General features: G+C 35.9%; 1 protein-coding gene across 4 annotated transcripts in view; it reads left to right on the top strand.

The window, feature by feature from the left end:
* The first annotated feature begins 8738 nt into the window (after positions 1-8738).
* Positions 8739-25693, top strand: part of LOC149078196 (ninjurin-2-like) — a 28938-nt gene continuing 11983 nt past the window's right edge. The window contains exon 1 of one of the 4 annotated variants that reach the window (XM_089241787.1): positions 8739-9078. In XM_089241787.1, the coding sequence (XP_089097913.1) occupies positions 8878-9078 (201 nt within the window). In that variant the 5' untranslated portion in view covers positions 8739-8877. Of the gene's footprint in view, positions 9079-23088; positions 23360-25693 lie in introns of those variants that run through there. The other 3 variants (XM_089241788.1, XM_089241789.1, XM_089241790.1) reach the window with 3 other exon arrangements.

Genomic DNA, 25693 nt, shown 5'->3' with positions numbered 1-25693 from the left:
GAGATTGGGCTCAGTTCAACTTGTTGAGTTGATAAGTTGACCATTGGGATGATGAGTTGAAAATGTGAATAACGTGACGAATTGTGACTAGGGTGATATTTTTTTTTTCGTTTAATTTAAATAAAACTACATTTAAAAGTATCCGTGTACTTATTTAGTTTCGGTAAGACCATTATTCAGTACATTGTCTGATGTTAAGTGACTTTTTGATCACCTCGTACGTGCAACTATTCTGAATGAATATTTTTTACTGTTTGTAAAACTCCAATCAAGATACACACGTGTAAGTATATCCGATACACACAAGACTTATTTCTAAACATTGGAAAATTTTCACAACAGAACATTCCCAAATGAAAGTGATTAATTCTTATCGAGTCTTAGTTATAACCTATAATCAATGCAGCATGATCATACGAGCATACTGCCGCTCATCAATGACGAGCGCATGACATTTGATATTCAATCACGATATTGAATGAATAACTATGCCATGAATAATGGATGGAAGCTTCGAATTTAATTGAGTTCGTGGTATGGAATCTTAAATTGAACTTTATGAATATGATGGACTTGACAAGACTTAGACTCTTGAATGAGTCCAAGACAGGGCACGATGGAGTACTTGAACCAAATCCAACGACGATATTGAATAGAATTCAAATGTGCAATGAACTTTACGAAGATCAAATAATTGAGAACAAGTTCCCTGATTGGTCCCGTTAAATGAATATAAGAAAAATTCTTCCCCCCCCCCCTCCACGACTCAGAAACACAAGAAAATCTAAATATCAGTTGATTCTTAGATTCTTAGAGCAGGACTGAGCTAGAAAAAATATTTTTATAGTAGTTAGTTTACACAGTATATAATATCGAGTAATACACAACTTATACAGAATTTTCGTTAATTTCGATCAAAAATGCAAACTCTGTCAAAACTCTATTGACGAAAAATAGCGAATTTTTTTTTGAATACTACTTTATTTGTTGATATTTTTTTTATTTTTACGAATTGCAGTACTAACTATAATTTGATGATTCATATAACAAACGAAATGCAGGTAGAAGTCGATAACAAGAGAACAATCATATTCTTGATCATCTCTTTTTCCTTCTTTTTAGATACCCGGTTTTAGACACTTTTTTATTGCAGCGGTGCACAACCGGCAAGGTGTTCCATTCAGCCCACGAAAATTAACAATACTTAGGCTGGCCATATTTCCCCGATAAAAATACGGGAAATCAGGATCCATACGAGGCATCGCTAATTATCGCCAAAAACACTGTCAAAGGGAAGCAAAATTGTCTATTATATTCTGAAAAAAAACAAGTAAAGTTGTCATTTATAACCAAAAAAAAAATGTAGGTAAGTAAAGTTGTCATTTATAACGAGAAAAGTACTGCCAAAAATTTGTAAATTTGCCAACTATCGGTAGAATTGCTGAAAAATCGCCAGTGACGGGAAGTAGAGGGATGATACGAGTCGCAATGAATTAAGATGCAGTGTAGTTCACCAAAAGGACGTATATGCTATACTTTGTCAATTATAATTATGTATGATGCAGTCACAATTATCATAATATAATCTATAATTCATTAAAATAATCGTAATTCTTGATTTCAAAAATAAAAGAGTATTTCAAACAGATCTTCTTGGAAATTCTGGGGGAAAAAAAGAGTAATTTTTTATTATAAAAAAATTTGGACGACCAAAATTAAAGAAATGTCCCGTGAAATACGGGGGTCTTACAGTCTCTGAGATAAGTTTCTGGTACATGAGCGCAAAAAATACCGCGTATCTGGCTCGTGGAATAAAAAAGTTCTGCACTTCCATTTTACTGGGTCCTAAATTGTTGAAGTCTGTTGCCGAAAATCTGTCAGTAAAGAAGTTGCTTCTTAACTCGTTTATATATAAGCGATAATTTATTATTATATAGCACATGCTCACTCGCTTTGACCATGAGGTGATAATAAATACACCTGACTTTTTCTTTCCTTTCCCCCCCCCCCCACTTTTCCTCCACCCACGCACAAACTGGTTGCGATAGCAGTGTCACAGACTTCACTATCCAAGAGGTGCAACGCGAGTTTCTTTGATGTACTGACCGTCGACGGATCATCGCAACAAATAGGACTTTCGTTCCGCGTCTCGTGAATCATTGCAACTTGCCATCCCATTCACATGCAAAAGCTCAGCGCGACAAAGCATAGCGCGCGTGTGTAGACGTCCCTTATTAGGGATGGACAACAAAACCTATACTCGCTTTGACCGTGTGGAGGAAAAATAAAAATAAGAACTTTTCCTTCCCCCCCCCCCCCTTCTTTAACTGCCTATGCAAAAGCAAGTTGTGCTCGCAGCGCTACACTTGGCTTCCATCGTACTGATTCCTAGTGGTACCTCTTTGATGTGCCGACCGCGATTCGATCCATCCAAGTTACTTAGCTCGCAATGAAGTATTGCATAACGTTCGTTCACATTGATGAGGAAGTTCAGATAGCTGCTCATGGTCAACGCATAGCACGCGAATGTAGACGACGAGCCTTAAGAACAATCACATTTGTGGACTAAGCTCCATCACCTGGAGCTATCGAATTGTCACCTAATTATGCAAACATTTGTGACTTCGTTCTTTGAGGATATCAAATGATTGGGCCACCTACCACGCCCTAATGACTGTGACTAAAACTGTGAATTAGTTCAAAGGGGGGGAACTAACTGAGGCTTTTTCCATTACAGCTGGATAGATAACTGATAGAACTTTCTGAAAGTTTCATCTGGTAGTAAAGGAAGATTTCACACCACACAAAATATTATTACCTCCCAAGCAACTTCGAAAAAATACAGGATGTTCAAGTCCACACTTTTCAATGAACAGTTTTTTGCTAGACAAAAAGTAATAAGTAATAACTAAAAGTAAATACAGTACTCAGTAATCGGTTGATTATTGAATACTGTATTATACACATGTCGTTCCAGAAAGAACTTCTTTAAAACTACCTCTCGGACACAGTAGGAGGTAGAGAAATATCGAGAAACAGGTAGTTCGTCTAATGAACAGTCCTTGAATTACGAATGAGCTGGCATGTGAGAATCGTTACAACTTTGGTCAATAGCTGACACCACAGTGTAGCCCTTCACAGAAAGAAGTAATGAAATAAAATGACTGTTCTAGATCACTTAAGTGATTCGCGGCATATTCTTACCTCACTTAAGTCGCGGCACACATTTCCAGATTACCTAATTGACCCGCGGCGCATTCCCAGACCACTTTTGTGCCACGCAATTCATTCCAAGATCACTTATTCCGGGTTCACACTGGTGCGATACGACAAGCGTTTGCCATATTGCGCCAGTATGAATCCTGTCTTGAGTGACCCACAACACATTCCCAAACTACTTAAGTGACCCGCGGTACATTACAATCACTTAAGTGTCCCGTGGCATATTCTCAGACCCTTTAAATGTCCCGTGGCATATTCTCAGACCCTTTAAATGTCCCGTGGCATATTCTCAGACCCTTTAAGTGTCCCGCAACACATTTCCAGATCACTTGAGTAGCCCGTGGCACATTCCCAGATCATTTGAGACCCGCGTGGAACATTTACAGATAGCTTATGTGGCCCACGACACGTTTTCATACCAATGAAGTGGCCCGCACTCTTTAAAGCGTTGATCACCTTTGCCGTAAATGGTATTGCGCTGACATTCATCTTTAAATTAGCCCATTCCTCCCGTCCAAATCATTCCTCTTCATAGTCGATTCCACGTGAAACGACCAACGCAAACAAAAGCTTCAAACTGGATCAAAAGCTTACACAAACTATAAAAAAAAACTCCATTAAAAATGATCCAGACTCTTAAGGAAACGGCGTTTAATCTCTCCCGCACAATTTCCGAAAATTCACGCTGTTCATGAAATGACTGCCATCAACAATTTTCGCGGATGTTAGTGACAGGTATTAATCGAAAATAGACACACACGCACACAAGGCGATTCCCTTCAGTTAGATTATGTGTGCATTCGCCGTTTGATCCGTCTATTCTACATTCAAAATTTTTTTTTCACACAACGTAGAATGAGTAAATTCCTCTGAGAGAGAGAGAGAGAGAAGAGATCTTTTCCTCGGTGGAAAATGAGGTAATTAATTATTTGGAAAACTTGGAAGAATTGCTCTTTTTCTTTTCTACCCGGAAATTTATCAATGGCAAATTCGATCTGAAGCCGTAATGAACGGTTTGTTATTCCCCCAATACGGATCTTTATTGAACGGCTTATCATATCAGTGAACCGTGAATCTTCGAAGCATTATTTGCTGGTTTTTCTTTTTCTGGTTATCTTTTTGAATGATAGGAACTTTACACCTCGGATATACCCTCGTTCCTTGCTATTCTCTTTTCTTTTTTTTCTTTCCAGATGATTAAAAGCGTCAAACTTCTCTGTAGCCATGGATTTGTCTTCCATGCTCCATTGCTCTGCCTGGATCTTTTCTTTGCAGTTTACGGTTCGATTGGAGTAGAATTCGACTGTCCATCATTTGTCGACGAGATGTTCATTTGTGTCTTAGTATTCTTAGTATTTTCTTGGCTTATTGGCGAGGATTTGTTTGAGAAACGGAGTCGTTTTCTTTGAATGCTTTATGCCCTGACCTGGCACAACTCGTGGAAATAAATGCTGTATATGTTCCTCGCCGCTGTGGTGGTCGAGTGGTCATAGTGACGGACTCGCATCGCAAGGATCCGGGTTCGAACCCCACCGGCGCCACAGTGGTGGTCGGCTGAAGTTGGTTTCCTGTGGTTCCCAACTTCAAGGCGTGAATGCGAGCCGATCTCCCCGTTAAAAAGTCTCGCCACAGAGAGCAACAGGCCTACAACGTTACAAATATTCACAATCATTACACTTCACTCACAATTTAAAGTATAGATGGCATCACTGAAATATCAGACGCAACACTAGCTACACACTCAGACTGTTAGGTGCACACTCACTTTGTTCCAGACTCTGCCACGAAGCTGAGCTGGAAGAGATCTCGGCAACGGGATAAGTCTGGTGGCAGAGACCCTGGCGTTCATTCATGTATATGTGCCTGCATTTTGAAATTTTGTCAGGTGAAGATCAGGGCCCTTAGATGGATTGTAGGGATTCTACTATAACTTACCAATGTCTTTACTCGAAACTTTATCTTTGTAACAATGTCCTAAATAGAAATTTTATCCTTGTAACAATGTCCTAAATAGAAATTTTATCCTTGTAACAATGTCCTAAATAGAAATTTTATCCTTGTAACAATGTCCTAAATAGAAATTTTATCCTTGTAACAATGTCCTAAATAGAAATTTTATCCTCACAACAATATTCTAAATAGAAATTTTGTCCTCACAACAATATTCTAAATAGAAATTTTATCCTCACAACAATATTCTAAATAGAAATTTTATCCTCACAACAATGCCTTAAATCGAAACTCCACCATTGCAGCTTTATTGCTCTACCATCATAGCAATAGTGCTTAAGCAATGTCTTAAGGTCTTAGGCTGAGCGTATACCGGTTAGACACAACAAGACAAGACAGCTTTAGACATGCTTAGTCTTTTTTGTTCACATTGATTTGTATGACGCAACGTTTCAATTTGTCTGACTAACCGATGTGCGTTGTGCCATACAAATCAATGTGAACAACAATCACTAAGCTTGTCTAAAGCTATCTTGTCCAGTTCTGTCTAACCGGTGTGAGCCCAGCGTTAAGCAGTACATTCTTGTGTCTTGAACTTTGAATTCAACATTGCAGAGCATTACTTTATAAAATATAATTTATTTCAAGAGTATTTATTAATAATCAAGTTCACTTACAAACGACTGGCAACAAACTCTTTGATTTATATTTGGCGCATCGGCGATAAATATGGTAACCTTGTCCTAACCTAACCACACGTTAGAAAAGGAAATTAAGAAGAGGAAAAAGTGGAAGAGAAAATTTAAAAAAAACAAGAAAGAGTAAAACAGTATAACAGATACGTTGATAAGAGAGTAGGTATAAAGAAGATTTTCTTTTCACCCTCTCTCACCCTACCTTTTCTCTCTCACTCTTATACGTATATAGTAGAAAGATGAAAATATGTGGGGGAAAAAATCACTTTCAGGGTATAGAAAGAACGAAGAGGAAGAAAATTATAGTGTTACAACAAAACTTCGCGATGATGATTAGAGGAAAGTAAACAGAACTTGTTTAAATTATTCTACTGGCATTTGGAAGCACTATTACGTTCTTGATCATAAAATGATTAAAACTCATAACTCTAACCGTTAATTTTTTTTTTAATTTTTCCACAATGCACCTAAGTATACGCTGATATCCAATACAGGCGGTTTCTTAAGCTAAGTCTGTTGAATTTTTTTCCAATTCAATAACTATACTAAGAAAACCCCCTTCTATCCAGTAATTTTTTCTAAATACTTAAAACATCAATAACTATTTTAAAATAATCCTAGATGGGCAAGAATCCTTATTTTTTTAGAACAAAGGTGTCCTTCGAGAAGACAGAAAAAATATAAATTTGGATTTCCACCACGTGTTCAATGTATTCTTACGATCACATCTAATCGAAATAATGGCATATAATCGCTTCAAATTTGGCAACGGCTCCCATTTTGTTATTTTTGATTCACTTTTTTTTCATTCTTTTTTAATGAAATTTCTTTTTTATTTCACCTTCAATTCCAACGATTTTTTCCTTTTTTTTTTCTATCAGCGGTCGATAATAATGTAAAATATTTTTGGTAAAGAATGAAGAATATTCTCTTGATTATTACAATAATGAACTTTTTCACCATATTACGTAAAATTCAACGATTTATTAGATTCTCCGTTCACTTATGTTGGTAATGAAGGTGAGAATTACAGAAGTGTGCGGCTCATTTATCAGTACATGTTCACTGATGAATAAATTGATTTACTCGTCAATTTATTATTATCAAATTCATCATCAATTTTATTGTTTTACCATTTCACCAATTTTTATCCATTATTTCAACAATACTTAATATTTATTTGCATAAAATACAAATACAATACCCAAAAGCCGCAACGGTCAAATTGCTCAACGAGTTTGCTGGAAAAAAAAGATGCCCATATAAAAAATAGGGATGTCAAATATTACCAAAATACAGCAACCCAATACAGAAGCATATATTACGAAAGAAAAATTGATAACTAATATACTGTATAAATACTGCCTATATCAAAGATTATGGTTGTCTTATCTCAGTATGGATAGCTTCTCGATTTATCCCATTATGTGTATCGTACTTCTTTTTAAACGTGTCAATTGTGTTAAAAGTCACGACCCCCAGACTTAAGCTATTCCATTTATCGATAAACCTATAAGAGGAAAATTCCCTGCAACACAACCTGGTGTTGTCCCTTACTAAACGATTGGTACCCCTTGTCGAAGCAGTTGATTAACGGTGCATCACATCGATAACCCATGGTCCATCCCGTTGGAAATTTTAAACTCTTCGATCATATCCCCCGATGCGCACACCTGCGTTCCTCCAATGTAAACATATTCAAGAAAGCAAGTCTTTCATCACATGAAATGATTACCATTGAAAAATGTAGTCATCTCACCTATTTTTCTGTGATTATGTGACTAAGATTTTAAGAAATGTCAAAAACATCGACGTCGTCTGTCTTGATTTCCAAAAGTCATTCTATCGGTTTCAACATAGTAAACTGTTCAAGGGTTCACATAAGATTGGTATTGGGGGCAACTATTTAAATTGAATAGAATCGTGGTTGTGAGAGTGAGGTCGCAGCGGGTTATGGTGAACGGGGAATTTTCCGATTAAACACGTGTCACAAGTGAAGTCCCTCAAGGAAGTGGTTTGGTCCCACTTTTTATCGAGAAAATCAATCAACCAACTCTTAGGGACAGGGACTAATAAAAAAAATTGAACAGAAAGGGTGAACGTTTAGAATATTTCGGTCTAAAATGTCTATGTCCGTTAATGTTATTACTCCTTAGTAGTATCACTATCATTAATTATTGCATATAATAATAATAATTAGCCACAATATTTGTCCAAGTTTTTTACCTAAATAGAAGTTTTTCTTCAGTCAGTTTATAAAAAATGCCTTCTACAGGCAATTTTTTTTTTTTTTTTTTTTTGGCTTCCATATCAACGAATATTTCATCATTTATCAATTCTCTAATCTAAAAATATAGGTGATGAACATAAAATTACATTCGTATCCATGTTGTCCTTCATTTTTTCTCACGGATGTGTTACAGAAATAATAACATAATTACAGTTAGATAATTTTCTCCATAGAGTAACTTGTCCATGGATCGATGGTGTTTTTTCTACCATCACGAGATGTTTTGTATTAATTTTTTCTTTTTCAGAATTGCTTTCTGTCTGTCCTTTTGATGGCAGCTAAATCACATTTAGCTCCAATGATTGCCTCTTAGCATGATTGAACTCTTTTTTTCCCCGTATCTTGATGGGGAAGGGTGGAAGAGTAACATTGAGGGGCAACACGGCAACGCGATTTCGTTCGTGTGATCCAACAAATGACAACCTGCTGCGCCACTGACTATTCACCAAAAAAAGAGAATAACGAGAATCAATAATTTCAGTACTAGGCTCCAATAACGTCCCTCGTCCCTCTTTTTTCATTAGGAACGTCCTCGTCTCACGAAAAGTAAGGAAACGAAATATCATAAATTCATACTCTGATTTTTTTTCGAGGTATAAGTTCCATTTAATTCACTTTTGGCACAGGGGGCATTCTACTATAGAGATATTATTATTGCTTGACTGTTTGAAAGACACATTTCATCAAGGTGCCGCCAGCGTGGAAGACGGCAGTGATGTGATGAAGATTGTGCTCCCCGGGTCGGTGGACAGCGTAACAAGTCGCAGGCCGTTCTGCGATGTCGTGGCGGTTTCTGTTACTGGACCTGGGGAGCAACAGACCCTGGTGATTGTTGAAGCTAGTATCTTGGCGAGGAGGAAGGATGAAGCCCGTAGGAGGCACAAACAAGCTTACTACAAGGAGAATACGATACCCCGTAAGGTAAGTGAAATTCCTGCATGGAAATTCGCTGAAAGCATCACCTGGAAAAAAGAAGTGTTGTCGAAAACGTTTTCTGTAAAATACCGTATTGGGGGTCCCTCGAGGACCGTATATGGGTCCCTTGTCCTTGTCTTGTCCATTCAATCAGAGCACCACATGTAGAGAAGAGACAAAGTTTATAGATCTAAACTTTGCAGAGAGAGCGATTTTGAAAATCAGTTTCAGCCTTATAACTAATTCGAAACTTACCTTCCATTTGTGAAGAATGGTTTGTTTGGTTTTTAAAGTTCAAAACGATGCTATTTTAAATTTAACCACAGTGCAGCTGGTCACTCACCTGCTAAGAAATAAAAACTAATCACAAAATTATCCTGCTTTGACACAAGAAACTCATTCTTTTCGATGGACCAAAAAAGCAAAACATTGCATTTCACATGACTTTCGTTTGTACATATTTTGGAGCAATTTAAAAATATTAATGAGATTGTTTGTAATTGTTTTTCGAAAAGACTGGTGTTTTTCAGAAATGTTTGTTCCAATTAATAGCTATTTCAATGTATCATTGTGCGAAAGTTTACTCCGACTCACGTGAATTCGACTTGAGCTTAACTACGGTCCCACCTATCGCCTAACTCCAGGGTATTACTGTGTAAGAAACTCTTCTATTTTTGGGACCTAATTTTCAAAAAAAGGGGTGGTTCTTTATACACATTAAAATACGGTAAATTGTACGGACGAAAACATTTCTCGGGAAACACGTTGTCGCCGAAAAAATTCTTGGAGAATTCTTGTGAGCAAAAGTATTTCCTGAAATTATCTCCAGAAAAAATATTTCTGCAAAAATACACTGTTGACAAAAAATACCCTGGAAAAAAAAATAGCCAAAGCATCCCTTAGAAAATACATTCATGGGAAATTAATTGTTACTGATATGGTGTGATTTGATAATGTCTTACAAGTTGGCAGGCTTAGAAAAAGGTCGTCGTTTGATAACAGTTGTAACTGATGATTTTTCCATTTAATTTCAGTTAGCTATTATCCTTATAAGCACTCTGTTATAGCTAAAAATATTACTTGTAGTAATATTTGGTAACAATAGTACATTGTTACCAAAAAAAATTTCTTGGAAAATAAATTGTTGCCAATGATATTTTCTGGACAAATCCCAAATTTTTTTTAGAAAATCATGGCCAAGAACATTTCTTGAAATTTGTTGCCAAAAGTTCTACAAATGTATTGTTTTAAAAACAATGCTTCGTTGGAAAAAAAAAAGAAAAATTCATTGTGTTGGCAAAAATTACTGGAAAATGCATTGTGTTGGCAAATCACTGAAAATGCATTGCTGGCAGAGCACTGAGAAATGCATTGGTTAGCAGAATACTAGAAAATATATTATTACAGTAAAAAAAAATTCTGCAGAACACAATGTTGCAAAAAAATTGGAAAACAAATTGTAGCCAAAAATAATTACTGGAAAATAAAAAAATTGTTGTGTCAAATACATTTTCTACAAAATACCCGAAAAATTTTTTTAATGGGGAAAATTATAGCCAAAAATATATTTCTTTCGGATTGTTGCCGAACAAAATGCTAGGTAAATATATTGTTTGCAAAACACTATAAAGCACATGGTTGGCTAAACGCAGGGAAATACGCTGTTAGCAGAACACTGGAAAAATACATTGTTGCCAAACTTATTTTCTGCAAAATACCCAAAAAATTTCTTGGAAAACAATAGCCACAAATTTTTTGCGGAAATCATTGCCAAAAAAATATTCTACAAATATATTGTCTACAAAACACTGCAAAAGGCATTGTTGGCAAATAACTAAGTAACATATTGTTACTAAAAACATTTTCTACAAAATACCCTGTTGCAAAAAAAAGAAAAAAAAATTATTAAGAAATAATAGCCAAAACATCTCTTGAAAAGTGAATTATGGACAAAAAGAATTCCTGGTAACTATAGGGTTTTTGAAAATTCAATACACACACAACTAGAAATATTTATTGAAAAATATATATTTCCCAGACACCCTGTGTGATGAGTGGTCACCTCTACCGCACAGTGATACATCATACTATTAAAAAGATAGTTGATGAGTCAATATGACAATAGTACGTGGTGCCGTCTTAACGCATGGGCGCAAAAAAAAAGTTTTCAAACAGTACTAAAGTTGCCAATTAAAGCCAAAAAATTATCGAAAGTAAGCAAAATTGCCAAAAGCAAATATAGTTGCCAGTTACGGCCAAAAATTTCCAAAAGCAAATATAGTTGCCAATTACGGCCAAAAATTTCCAAAAACAAATATATTTGCAATTACAGTCAAAAAAGGTTGCCAGAGGCAAGTAAAAATTATATTATGACTGCCATAATTATTTAAAGTCATATAAATATATTATACAAATACAAATACAGATACAACACCACAACAGGCAAAATGCGCAATGAGGTGGCTGAGAAAAAGGTGCCCATAAAAATATGGATGTCATATATTTCCAAAAAATATATAGCAACCCAATTAAAAATGCAATTAACAAAAATGATAATCAATATATACACAATATTCATCTCACATATTCGATAAACACTTACGTTTAGTTTTTTTGGTGAACTATATTTAAGCCCTCTTTCCACCACTGGCAATTTTTCAGCAACTTTGATTGCTTTTGACAATTTTTTGGCTGTAATTGTCATCTTTATTTTCATTTGATAATTTTTGTGGCTACAGTTGTTGTTGTTTGCTTTTGAATTTTTTTTTTTTTTTTTTTGATAATTCGGAAATGAACTCAGGTTTCTCTTATTTTTATGAAGGAAATACAGTCAGCCTAGTTATATCTTGTTGGGTGTATTGATAGTTTGCTATCGGAATACCTTTCGCGGGCCGGATATATCGCCTTGGTGGGGTCCCATTTGTTTGGAAGTTGTGCACGACTCCTTTACAGAGCCGTCTTAAGAGTATCATGGGCCCCCGGGGCCAATTTATTTTTCGGGGGCCCTACCAAACAAATTCTCGAAAATTTCAACCAGATCTCATTTTTGTCAGGTCCCTCTTCCCTTGATGCCCCCGGGCCGTGCCCGGGTGGGCCCGGGTTCCGGTCTAGGCTTTAGTTACAGACCGAAATTTTAAAAATTTTCCTAAAAGTAAAAACTCAATAATGACATCACGCTTTTGAGCCGTACTTTGACAACGAAGATGTTGAGGGGAACGGACAGGGTGTGGGATCGTGATACCGGAAACAAGATGTGCTCTTTCATAAGGGGGAAAAGCTGCATTTTGGTGCTCCACCCAGTCATTTTTCTGTAATAAAGGCAAAGGAAAAATTCGGCTTTGTTCTTGTCTAGACACTGGCAATACTGAACCAGACATGCACCTCATCCATATTCCTCTGCGGAACTTCTAATGAATTGGTACATGTTGGAATGTGTGTGTATGCATGGCCTCCACATCCTGGAGCAGGGCTTCTAGGCTGGGATCTTCTGCGGGCTCCAGCGTCAGACTTTTTCCTTCTATAGTTAATTTACAACATCAAAAAGCAAAATAAAAGATGAGAATTGTCCCGGGCAGCAGGGCTAAAGCCCTGTCAGCCCCACCCTTGTGGAGGCCATGTGTGTATGTACAGTGAACCTTCCGTGAAGTTTGTTTCTGTGTAATGCTTGTTATGTGCTGTGCTGCCATCTGCAATCAATTTTTTAAACTATGAGTTTTTTCTCAACTCAGTGAGTGAAATGTAATGAATGAATAATTGTAACGTTGTAGGACTGTTGCTCTCTCCGGCGAGACTTTTTAACGGCTCACGTTCGCGCCCCGAACTTTTCTAGACGCTGAAGCACCGGAAACGAATTTCTCATTATAAAAGTCGCCTCGTTATACTTCCTCTTTGCAGGATAAGTAACGACGGCTCATCAGTTAGAGCTGTAACCTGGATCAAGTTCGTCATCTGGCGTAATTTAGAATGATATGAAGATCTCGGACCAAAATGCGGTACAGCTTCGTTAAAAGCGGGACGTATGGTCACAGTTATTTTTAATGATAAACAATGATGTGCGGCTTACACTAAAGAAAAATCAGGTATATACCAGTGTCACCTTGCTAAAACCTTGTCGACCCCTTCCCCCGACCAAGGTCGTCATTATGAGCGTCAAACGAGGCTTTGCACCCGGGGGGCAGATAAGTTTGAGCCACCTCTGGTGCCAAATGCTTCTTTAGTAGCCTTATTCTCTTAATTTTGAACACCAATTATCCCCCCCCCCCAATGAAGGGAGAATATTTCACATTTCCGGACTACGTATCTGTCACCACGTAGTTTTGAAATATACCCGGGCGTGGGTGAGTCAGTTTGTTCTAAAAAAAACATGGAGTTATCTGCTCATTAAGAAAATACAAGCATTGGGGAGGAGAAAGTAATTTGCGGGCATTAGAGAAAGAGACGAGAAAATAACAGCAACAAAGTTCAGTAGGTTTTAGTGAATGTAGGTCGTCAAAAGAAGCCATAATGTCCTCTTTACGAAAAGAAAACGGTGACATCACTTGGGTGTCGTCGTCGTCATCATAAGTCATCATCACCAGAAAGAGTCGCTAATGGATCAAAACTTTCGTTTATAAAAAGTCTTACTCATACAATCTACACATGGAATTTCGAGTGCAGTAAAAACCCCTTTAACAGTCACTCCCCCTCGAATGTGACCACCCTTCTTTTACAGCCAAATAATAATTTCCCTTGTACAATAAAAGATGCATTTCAAACCGGTTATTAACGGTCATCCCCCCCCCTTTTATTACGGACGAAGTTTTTTTGCGTCGCAGGGGTCGGCAAAAGATGGGTTTTACTGTATTTACGTCTAAATCATTCCCATTTTTCTAACGTTTTAGACTCCAAATCGCCGAATTGCGGGGCGTGCCTCTCTGGGGAGGCTCAAGAATCCCTAATTTTCTAAATTGAACTTTTTTTAAGAACCGCTTAGTTAGAAATTGTGCAAGACGTCGCACAGGTGATTTTTTGTGAGTTCAGAGAAGGCACGCAAAAAGTTGTTTGAATCTTACACGGAAGGCGCACAGATGTTTGGAGCTTACAGGGAAGCCAGGTAAGGATTTTTGAATGTCGTGGAAGGCACTTGAAGATGTTTGAAAGTCACAAGGAAGACCCGCAAAGATTCTCAATCTCACGGCATGAAAAGCAACGATTTTTGAAACTCGGAATAAGCACACACAAGCAAGCGAAGTTTAATGAAAGTCAAATTTCTTGCCGCTAAGCAAGATTTCTGAAGCTTGAGAAATCCACGCGAAGATTTCCGAACTCAGAAAATTCAAGCGGAGATCTCTGAAGCTCAAAAGGAACACACGAAGATTTCTCAAGCTCCGGAAGGCAGGTGTGTGTGCACCTCAGGAAAAGTGCACACACACACACACACACGTGAATATTTTTGGTACTCAAATTTCTTGTTGCTAAAGAAGGTTGACTTCTCCTATCATCACTATTATTTTTGCTCCAATCGAAAATTTTTGAAGCTTGAGAAAAGCAAGCAAAGATTTTCAAAGCTCAGGGGAATCATGCAAAGATTTTTGAAATTCATGAAAAGAAACGAGAAAATTTTTTAAGATCCTTGAAGGCACACGAGGCCCTTCCTATCATCACTTGCAAATTTCGCCCAATCAGTTTTTTTTAAAGTGACCATTATCTAGAACTCAAACCTTGAAGCAAATTGTCGAAAGTGCTTCGAAGTGAGTGTCCATTGATCGCGCCGTGATGCTTAATCTGCTGTCATCTTCATCTTCCAAGTTTCATTCAGTGCATGAGGTCTTGAACTCTTATTCAGTCACGATCACCATTTACATCAGGGATGCACAACCAATTTAGTTTGTGAGCCCGATTTTTGATATATTTGGCGCCCGAGTGGTGCCGTGGGAAGATGCTCGTCTTCCATTATGAAGGTTGCCGTCGAGGTCTATGGGTTCGAATCCAGCCAAAAGAACATCAAAAAAAGTTCTTTACCTATCGATCCTGGGATGACCACCGATAAATGACGCCTTCATTTCCCCTCCACCTCCGCTAGTTGGAAATTGCCATACGGTGATATATGACTGGAGTTGGTGTACGGTAAAGTAAATTTGTGAGATGTAGCTACCCCTTGTAGGCCAAAAACTGGTGTACCTATCGTATATAATTTGGTCCGCGGGTAGGAATTTGTGTTTCCCTGATTTACAACATCTGAAGAAAACTCTCATTTGGCAACTGTGGATGTTAGTAATACTCAGACGGAAAAGAAATTCACTCGTACGGAATCGATCAAGACAACGAGAGCACCGAATTGGGAACAAGCATCTAGCACAGGTATCTTCAGCTCGATGCTCGTGACCAATTTCGTGCTCGCGAGCACTTCATCAACGTCCCAATTAAACACCTTGTACAAATAGCATTCAAGGATTGAAATCATCCTAATTTCATGCATTTTTATGTTGAAACTTGCCCCGTAAAGGTACTCTTCTTTTGATTGCGGGTACAGGCAGTGTTCGCGACTGGGAAAAGGTTTAAGACCTCTGATCTAGCACCCTTTAGCTATGATTTACCGCAAAAGGGATCTCCGCTGCTATTGCAAGCAACAGGTTGAGGATGCTTGATATAGTATTTCGAAATCCACATCATCGATTGTTACGTTAGTGTTAGTCTCACGCATGCATTAGTTAGATACGATGAATACTGGGGGGAAAGAGTTTGAATAAAATAAAAGAAGTAATTTTAATTTCTTCCTTCTTTTGTAATGACATAACGTGTGTGACAAATAAAACAAAAAGAGGTAAAAAATCATTGACGACGAAGCTCTTTTATCGAGTTTTTCGGTGTTTTCCTTCAGTCGTTGCCGTAGCTACTACAATTTGGAGCAGCTGCTGCTGCCGTACAGGGGAATAAGGTTCTCTTTGTATGAATACCCGGTATATGTAGAGCGGAAAATAATACAATCATGCTCTGGTTATTATCGGTGGAATAAGCACTTTTTTAAAAGTAAATAATGCATACACACACACACACACATAGCAGCAGCAACGGCTTCACTTATGATCGATCGGATCATCGATTGGTACTGGCCAAAAGTATGACAAACGCGAGATTAAAAGTTACTGTGAAGTTACTTAGGGTTGTGTTGAATAAAGGTTTATGTGTTGATTATTTTACGCGGGGAGGTTTACTTCATTTTCTGGAAAATAAATTTAGCGCATGTCGTATTTCAACATCTCACTTTTTTCATGTTCACTTCCTTTTCCCATTAAAGCCAAATATACCTTCATCTACTCGTTTCTAAGCGAGTAGCTATCCCATTTTTGAAGTGAAATTCTCCTCCATGGAGTGTCAATGAGGGAGAAGATTGCGGCACAGTATGGTCGGTACTTTGAATAACGAACAACGGCCTATGCCTTCATCACTTTCAATCGTTGTGGTTTCTTAGGCCCTCCTCACACGGGGAAACTAAAGTTCGGCAACTGATAAGAGAAACCGTCTCCCGGAGACCAGTACGTATATCGCTCTAGACGCCCTCACACGAGGAAATTAGCGTCTTGGCGACGAAATATCGAACGCGACTCGGTCACTTGGCGACTGACATGCTAGTCGCCGCCAACTTTTGTTGAAGAAACTAGAGAAACTGCCTTCGGCATTCCTTCATATTTTCGTCATGCGAGTTTGGACTCATATTGAAAAACAATCCAGAGTATATATATATATCATAAATTATCAGTTGAAAGGATATAATGAAATTTCTTCACAATTTCAGTTCACAGGTAAATACACAATTTCTTTATTTAAACTGATATTATTTTGAAATTATAATGAAATCAGGGGCGTCGGAATTGTTTCGAAACTGTGGGTGCTCGTCTTTAGTTTTATATCGGAAAGTTTAATTCCTTAATCAATTCTGGGGTGCTCGGATCCATGCCACAAATTACCGTGGGTGCTTGAGTTTGCACCCCTGGCTCTGACGCCACTGAATGAAATGGTAAACCAGGACTGTCATTTCAACTTTTTTCGGGGGGGGGGGGGCAAAGAACATATACTCACTGTATGTACGTATATATACTATTTATAGTGTATTTTTGAAAGCCGGGGGGGCAACAGCCCCCTGATCCCCCTAGATGACGGGTCTGTGGTAAACCCATGGGCCCACCCGGGCACTCCCCCGCTGGGGCGATTTCAAAAGAAGATGGAGCGTCACAAAAATTATACCTGGTAAAAAATTTCAGGAATAACCAAATGAATTTGCCAAGTAGGTTCTCAGAAAAAAAAAATACATGGCTGGGAGCTCCCATGTTGCTCTTAAGACGGCCCTGGGTAAGAACCTGCAGAAAATACTGTCTACTTTTACATGTACCTAAACAAGCACGTGTTCCATAGGGATGGTCCCTGATTTTCCCCCTTGCTTGGAATGTCTAATCTATATAGGTCACGTACACGCACATCTGTGTGTGGGAGTATTCGGGGAAAATCATTCCCCGAAACATAAACAACAATTCATGTGTTGTTTGTCTCTAGTTTTGCCTATAGTTTATTTTTTGCCTCTGGGAACCAGTTTTCGTCGTTTCATCTCATGAAACTACTTAAAATTCTGCGTGACAATATTTTAACTAATAAACAATAAAAATATATTAAATCCAACTAATAGGCACATTTATAGAGGAAAAACAGACATTTTATTGCGAATTTTTTTTCCGAATGAAACATGAAATTATACTAAAAATTATCTAATTTTTACCATTTTATTGTCATTTCAAAATGATATCAATTTAAATAATGAAATTTTGTATTTACCTGTGAGCTGAAATTCTGTAGCAATTTCACATATAATAGAAATTATTTTTCTTATTTATTTGTTTCGATTTTTCCTAACCCGGTTAACAAGATAGTACCGGAAGATAACAAGGAGAACTAATAGACTGTGCTGTTTTTACTCAGTTTCCCGGGCTTTGAATATTTTTTTAGTAGCGCCGTGTGAGGGAGAACGGGCAACTCGACTCGTTCTAGTCAACTCAACTCTCAAGTTGAAGCAACTCGAGCTCGATTTTAGTTTCCCCGTGTGAGGAGGGCCTTAATCGGTGGCTCGATGGAAGTTGAAATCATATTCAAGATTTTTATACATTAAAAATATTTTCTCTTGCTCCAATATTTCACTTTGTTTTGTTACTCACAATTCCATTCAGAATTTTTAACCGCAGAAATACATTATTTATGATGAAATTGAGGTCAATCATTCTTTCTCCACGGGCACCTGAACAAACTTATTTGGTGTGTGTAACGCTTGTCTAACACGTAGAAATTCCCACTTCCACTGAAAAAAATCGTATTTGAAAAATGAACCCTGGTAATCGGAACTTTTTCTTTCGGTCCCAATTACTTTAGCTTAGCGAGCTTCTTCTTTAATATTCAAAATATGGAAAACAGATGGCAGAACTAGTATGACATGAAACATGCGTAACCCTGACAAAATGAAAACGTTAGGGTCACGCATATACACATACACAACACGTTCCTGCATATAGCCAATTCGTTAGAAATTCCGCAGAGGAATGTTTACGAGTAGAATGAACGGATAAGTATATACAGTCCAATATAGTAATCCAGGATTGTTTGTTTTTTTTTGCAAGTACCGAAAATTTTAAAATGTGGAAAGTTTTTTGGTTCTGTTAGGAATGTTTTTGTTCTTACGAAAACTGTCTTAACAATCACTTTCTCAGGAAGTTGTATCAAAAGGTTTCAGAGAAGAAAAAACGAGATTCAGTCATACTAACTTCACCTTCGTTCCTCCTTAAAAAAGTATTAAAAAAAAAAACAGGAATAAAATGACAAGAGAAATACGTAAAACAACGGAACAGAAAAAACGTGACCTTCACTGACTCATATAAAACAAGAAAACAAAAAAAAAGGCACAAACAAAACACAGCCGTGGATTCACGAGTGGATACTTCAATTCAAATCTAATTGGACTATTGCGGGGTCATTTCTCTTTACGCCAGTGACGTCGACGTTTTCATTCGGGAAGAGAAAAGAAAAGCATGAAAAAAAATGAAATAAAAATAGGAAAAAGAGAAGTGGTAACTCAAAAGAGCTTTTTTTTTGTGTATTCCGGTCCTTCCAGCCATAACGGAAAGACGGCTGAAGTGCGACGGAATTAAAATAAGCGTACGTGAAAATACGCTCCGCGGAGTTTTCATTCCAGTCTCCAAGCTAAGAATCGACAGTCTGTGTGGAATCCATTAAGTTGGGAATAACCCAAGAGCTTGATAAAAGACTTCCAACCAAGAAGGTAATGATTATTATTTTTTATAGCATTGCATAGAATTGAATACAACGGCCAGTGGGATGTGCAGATCTCAAAATCATATGATGGACTTGAAGCGGTGGAACTAATTTTGTAGTAGTTTACCTTGAACTTGCTCATTTTCTAAGGTGGATTTCCTGAAAAATATTGCGTAAATGCTATTTATTGGTTTGAAAGGCGAGATCACTTTAGGCTTGTCGTCTCTGACCTTGGAAATTAATCGAACGAAATGAAATGCGATCCTGGATGCCCACATGTTATGCAATCCCCCCCCCCCCCCATGATGTTGATCTATTTCGCTAATAGAGTAATATGCTGGCACATACCCTCGTTTTTGTTTGCTTTTTTACCCTAATTCCATAAAAGATTTGATATCAGACCTCTACAAAGATTCCCCCATAGAGTTTTATCGATGGGAAGTTTCAGTTTATAACAATCTCTGCTCATTAACAATCAAGTATTATCAATTACTAGTTTATAAATAGTAATGCAAATCATAGAAATGTGTTGCAAATAATCATAAAATTGTATTTAAGCATGTGCAAAATTTTAACTAAAAATTAAGTCTACTATAACGTTAGAACCTCATTTTATTAGACATAGAGGAGTTAAACCATTTGACTGCACAGGAACATTTCAGCGCATTGTATGAATACTGGCCTAAAAATGATAATAGTAAACGGTGAATAATGTAGAGTATTTTCGTGAAAAATTACTGTGATTCTATCTTCAATATAATTGATTAATTCTGAATTCAAATTCTACTGTTAAGAAAATAAGAACTTGCATTCACTTCGAACTGAATACCAGAAAAAGTTCTTAAAAGAAAAACTTTCAATTATCTTACTGGATCGATTTTTATCCTTCTAACGGTGGTTTTCAAACACTGAAGGTTGTCTTCCTACAAAAACACCCACGTTTCTTACAGAACGCATTAGAACTTCTTTTAAAACTGCTCAATAATAACTAAGGCTGAAAATCGATTAAAGTTTTTAACTGGTTAATCAACATTTTTAATCGATTAATCGTAGATGCTATGAAAATATATTTTATTCATTTCACTCACCTATTCGGTAGATGTAAACAGATATAGGAATAGGTTAAGAAATTAAGGCTGTCCGATTTGAGAAATTTAATATGTTGAACATAATTGCCAAAAACTGTGATTTCTTCGCTTGGATCTTGTCGTTTTTTTAAAAAAAATCGGTTACTTTTGGTAATTGTTCACTGACTTAGAAACTGCTTTCGATTATACTGTTGCTTGTTTTCCTGCAAACTCTTCTTGAATTTCGAATGGTACTTGTGAGGAGATGAAATGATGCTTCCAGGAATACGGAAAACTACTCTCCATAGTGGATACAATAAGTTTTGGTCGTCTTCTAAAATTCCCATCAAACTCAATTTGAAACTGAAATCATCAGTTTTCATTGAATCTAATTTTTATCGAAATATTGATACAAGTGTTTTTATAAATATGGTCACTTATCCAAAATGTTCTATAGAACAGGATTTATAAGACTTCTAATCGGTTTTTTTCAAAAAAAAAAAAAAAATCAATAGAAATTTTAATCGAATTGATCGAGTCGATTAACTCAACTAAAATTTTTCACTGCGATTAACAATCGATCGATTAGCCGATCCTATTAATCGATTAATTGGACCAGCCTAATAATAACCATTCTTTTCTTCTTTCCTGCTAGGTCAGGGATTCTTAACTTTTTGTATTTCACAGATTTTGTACCAATAAGATGAAGGTCACGCACCCTATTACAGAATAATTTTCAGTATACTGTATATCAATTACGATGTAGCCAACAATGATTAGTTTTACATACAAGCTCACGGACACTTGAAATCTTTCCAAGGACTCTCCATAGGGGACCCTCTTTTTGAAGTTTTGAAGGACTTCCCCCCCCCCCTTCCCGTACCAGCTTCTTAAAAATATGGCATGGCCAAATGTGATCAGATTTCGCAGGGAATTTTAACAGAAAACATTTAAAATGTCCCTCCCACAATTTAAGATTGGTTGCAGTTCATTCCATATATATCAGGCTATTTTATAAAAATAAAAATCAAACTGGCCACTTAAAAAAAATCATTCAAAAAAAATTTTTTTAAGTGACTGACCTGTGGGGAGGGGGATCGAGATGAGATTAAATTGGCTTTTTTTCCAGAAAATATGTTGTCTTTCGAAAGTCATATTAAATGACAGAAAAGGGTATGGCCAACCGTTTTTCTATTCAGGGTCTGGCCGAATGGAAAGCTTGTTTGATAAGAAATACACTAGTTAACATACAGGTTGTCCTAAATTGTTTGCACAGCCGATATCGTTGTAACCGGTCAACTTTAGACACATGCTTTCAGTTGCAAAAGGTTTTCAATTAACGTGCGGTTAATCAAAATGTGTTAAATTTCCCATGGATCATTTACATAAAAAAATAGAAAAATTAATTTTTCGTGTAACTCTGCGTGCTAAAACTGCTAATTAGTGAAATGTGAATGCGGATCTAAAAAATCATTTATTAGATAAAACAATATTTAATCATTAATATAAGAAATTGCATATTTTCAAATGCAATATTAACGGAGACTTTGAAGTTTTCAGCATTTATCGCAAACAATTGAGGGTGTGTTTCACAAATTACGAAACTTAATTTAAATTCAAAGTTGTAAAAATTCTGTAAAAGTCAAATAATTGTCAAAAAATGTAGTTGTTATTTATTGTGGTTAAAAAAATGAAATGGTTGAGTTCATTTTACCATTCAGCAAATTCCCTGAAATGCAACTTTTGAGCCAAAGAAAACTTACTAAAAAAGTGATAAGTTCCGAAACAGTGATTATATACATTTAATATTTCCATAAATATTGCATTTAAAAATATGATTTTTTTACGAATGGCTTTCAAGAGCGGGATCTGCTTTCCACTATTTGGAAGTTTTAACACATGGGAAGTGTATAAAAACTTTTTCTTAAAATCTATTCGACCCCTCAAACAAATTTTGAAATTTCAAGCAACAGCACGTCCTTTGAAAACTTTTTGTAATTGAAAGTTGAGTTTGTTTCTAAATTCAATTGTTGCAAAGATATTTGTTGTGCAAACAACTTGGGGCAGTTTCCATCAGAGAAAGCCTAGATCACAAAATCCTACTTTCTATCAGTAATCATTTTTATTTACTAAACAACTTCAAAACGCCATATGCAATCAATCATCAATCCAAATAAAAATGGATAAGAACGAAATTCAGTTTTTCCGAATATGATTGTTATGAAACCATGCTGCATATTATTTCAACTGCTTGAAATTGTTCATAAAAAATTAAAAAAATATATTGATATATACGTGAAAATGTGGACTACATTTATTGTGAGTTCCATGATAGCGAGCGATTAAAAATCAATCGCACGAATAGAAATCAATCGAAATTTCTGTTGTGGAAGTTTGTTCTTCCATAACATACGTTTTCCTCAGTTTATAGTTTTAGGCATATTGTGGTAAACGTCCTCGAGAGAGAAACGTTTCCTCTCCTCCTTTCCATGTACCAAAACCAGTCTCCATAGCAATGGCTTTTTCTTTCTTTCTCCGCTATTACAATGTCTGCCAGGGCGAAAAATGCACTACTTTTTCATTATTATTATTTTTTCTTTTTTTCCCCCCATATTAATTTTTTTTTTCTTTCTTTTCTGTTGTTTTCGTTGGCAGTTTTATTAGACGTTTTCGCCAGCCATTAGCGCTGCTGGGAACATTTGCAGCGTCGGCGTTGGTTTCCCGCCGCAACCAACGCATTCATTCTCCACTCTCCTTTTTTGTAAGGCTTTTCCTTCTTAAATGTTTGTTTCTATTCTTTTCTCCCTTGCCTTTTTGTTTGTCGTCATCTGTCACTTTTCTCCGATACGGTCAATACAGTTATATGACTGCCCAATGATATGCGAATCGTTTCTGTTACTCCTACCACCGAAACGACAACTCGAGACATGGTAAGAATTTTATTTCATTTTTTTTTTAATGGTGGTAAAAAATCGAACTTTAATCTTGATGCCCATTCATGAGAGATCGATATTTTTCTCCCGCACTTTTTCACATTTTATGCATTTGATGTGTGTACATTTGATAATTATAGTATTCACGTCTAACGTCATTTTTAAAAAGCATTTTTAGAAGCACTGATTCACCACCTACGTTAACTTTTGCTGCACAAAACATAATCTCCGAGAAATTAGCATTCAATTATTATTTTTGATTGCCTTTCAACTGTTCAGGATTGTTTCTGTACAGTTATTCAGTATTTTTTATACTATACAGTCAATTCGCGATAACTCGAATATCAGTTCAAAAAAATCGAAGTTTTCACTCAGCCCCAGAACTTTTCCGTATTTCAATGTTAAAATTTTCCCTCAACTCGAAGATTTCTTCTTTTAAGTCGAAGGGTTTGGGAATGAGAGAAATTTAAAAAGTAGCAATTAGCAATAGAATTTAGCATTTCGTAATAGAATTTATCATTTAGCAATAGAATTTAGCATTTAGTAATAGAATTTAGCATTTAGTAATAGAATTTAGCATTTAGTAATAGAATTTAGCATTTAGTAATAGAATTTATCATTTAGCAATAGAATTTAGCATTTAGTAATAGAATTTAGCATTTAGTAATAGAATTTATCATTTAGAAATAGCATTTAGCAATAGAATTTATCAGATTCATTTAACGGATTGCAAAATGTGAATGAGTTTCTCACGAAAGAAGAGAATAACAGTCAGAAATCAATCCATTTTTTAACAGGAAATAACCCTGAATACACTTTATTCGTTTCATTTATACGAGTATCATGTATGCGTCCGTTTCCATAATACAATATGTACGTCTAGTTTATTACTATAAGTACAGTATTTTCATTCACTAATTAAATATGATTAAATTAGAATAACTTATCTTTCCGAATTTCTTCATCTCCAGTAGTTTGACCTGTTTCACCAAAGCGATATTCGCAAATAGCGCTGTTATTTTAAGAACTTTTCCTTTTTCCCACTCTGAAATCGGAATTTCCGATATGTCGAATTAACGATAACTCGAAGTTTTTAGTCGGCTGCTGCACATTCGACTCATCGAGATTTGACTGTATAAAGAAATTATAATTAATAATTATTTAGTAATTACAGCTAATTAATAATTAACTATTGAATTAATCAACCTCCTAGAACTCAATACTTCCTGACGCTAACGAAATAATGACCAATTATCATAAATTAATTAATTGATTGATTTAAATGTCATACGTTCGGAGAAAATCAATTAATTTGAACAGTTAAAACATCGCATTAGAAAAAGATGGTCAATTAATTATTTATGGTCGAAGGGGATTAATTAGGTAATTAATTATAATTAATAATTTTAAATCAGCATCAGGAGTAAATAATTTTAACAATTGGTTAATTAGTGTGTCAGGAACATTTCACGGCAATTAATTGAATAATTTTTTATTACTAATTATTAAATTGTAATTATTAATTAATTAATTAATAAGGAACGAATGAGTTCACGATGGTTAATCTATTCATTAAAAACGGGCTTTGACTTGGTAAATATCCGAAATGTAAAACGTATACAAGCGTATTTCGGGCTTTTACCAACTAGCCTTGGTAAAACCTAGGTCTTACCAGTCTTCGGGCTTTTACCGTAACATATACATATATTATCGTGTGTGCAGGCGTTTATTTGTAAATGGTAAATATGTGTATTCAAACTCATCTTGCTTTTGTTCTACCATAAAATTGAATTCGATTTAATTTCATTCAATTTGAAAAATTATTGAATTTTCATCTATATAGTTTACAACTTATACGAAATGAAATTTTTATGTTTTCTTTTGTATGGTTTAGGTTTAGGAGAAACTTTGAAAAATCCATTCAATTTCACAAAAATTAATTTTTCGCATAATTTTTCTTCATAAAAAACTTTTTATAACCCTAATTCTGAATTCACTTAAAATGTATATTTTTGTAAATGTATACAGGTTAGAGAGACAAATAATCACCTTTAATTTTTAAATAAGAACAGCTTGATGTTGCCAAATAAAAATTAATTAATTTTAAGTAAAAAGGAAAGATTATTGAAGAAATAAATGCAAAAAAAAATTTATATACTATATATATGTAACAAAAAAAATAATGAGACAATTTTATTACCTTCGATATCCATAGTTTTATTAATAGCCTCAAAATAATACTGCGTATTACACGTTGGTTTGGTTATAATTAGAAGCTTTCCTCTTACAATTGTAAGGAGAATAATGAAACCACATGAAGAGAGACAATAT

This window comes from Pholcus phalangioides, unplaced genomic scaffold (genome assembly GCF_987345545.1).
Source record: "Pholcus phalangioides strain wild (caught in Gottingen) unplaced genomic scaffold, Ppha-v1.0 ptg000014l_1, whole genome shotgun sequence".
In the NCBI taxonomy this organism is placed as follows: domain Eukaryota; kingdom Metazoa; phylum Arthropoda; class Arachnida; order Araneae; family Pholcidae; genus Pholcus; species Pholcus phalangioides.
This window is presented reverse-complemented; position numbering and strand designations above follow the sequence as displayed.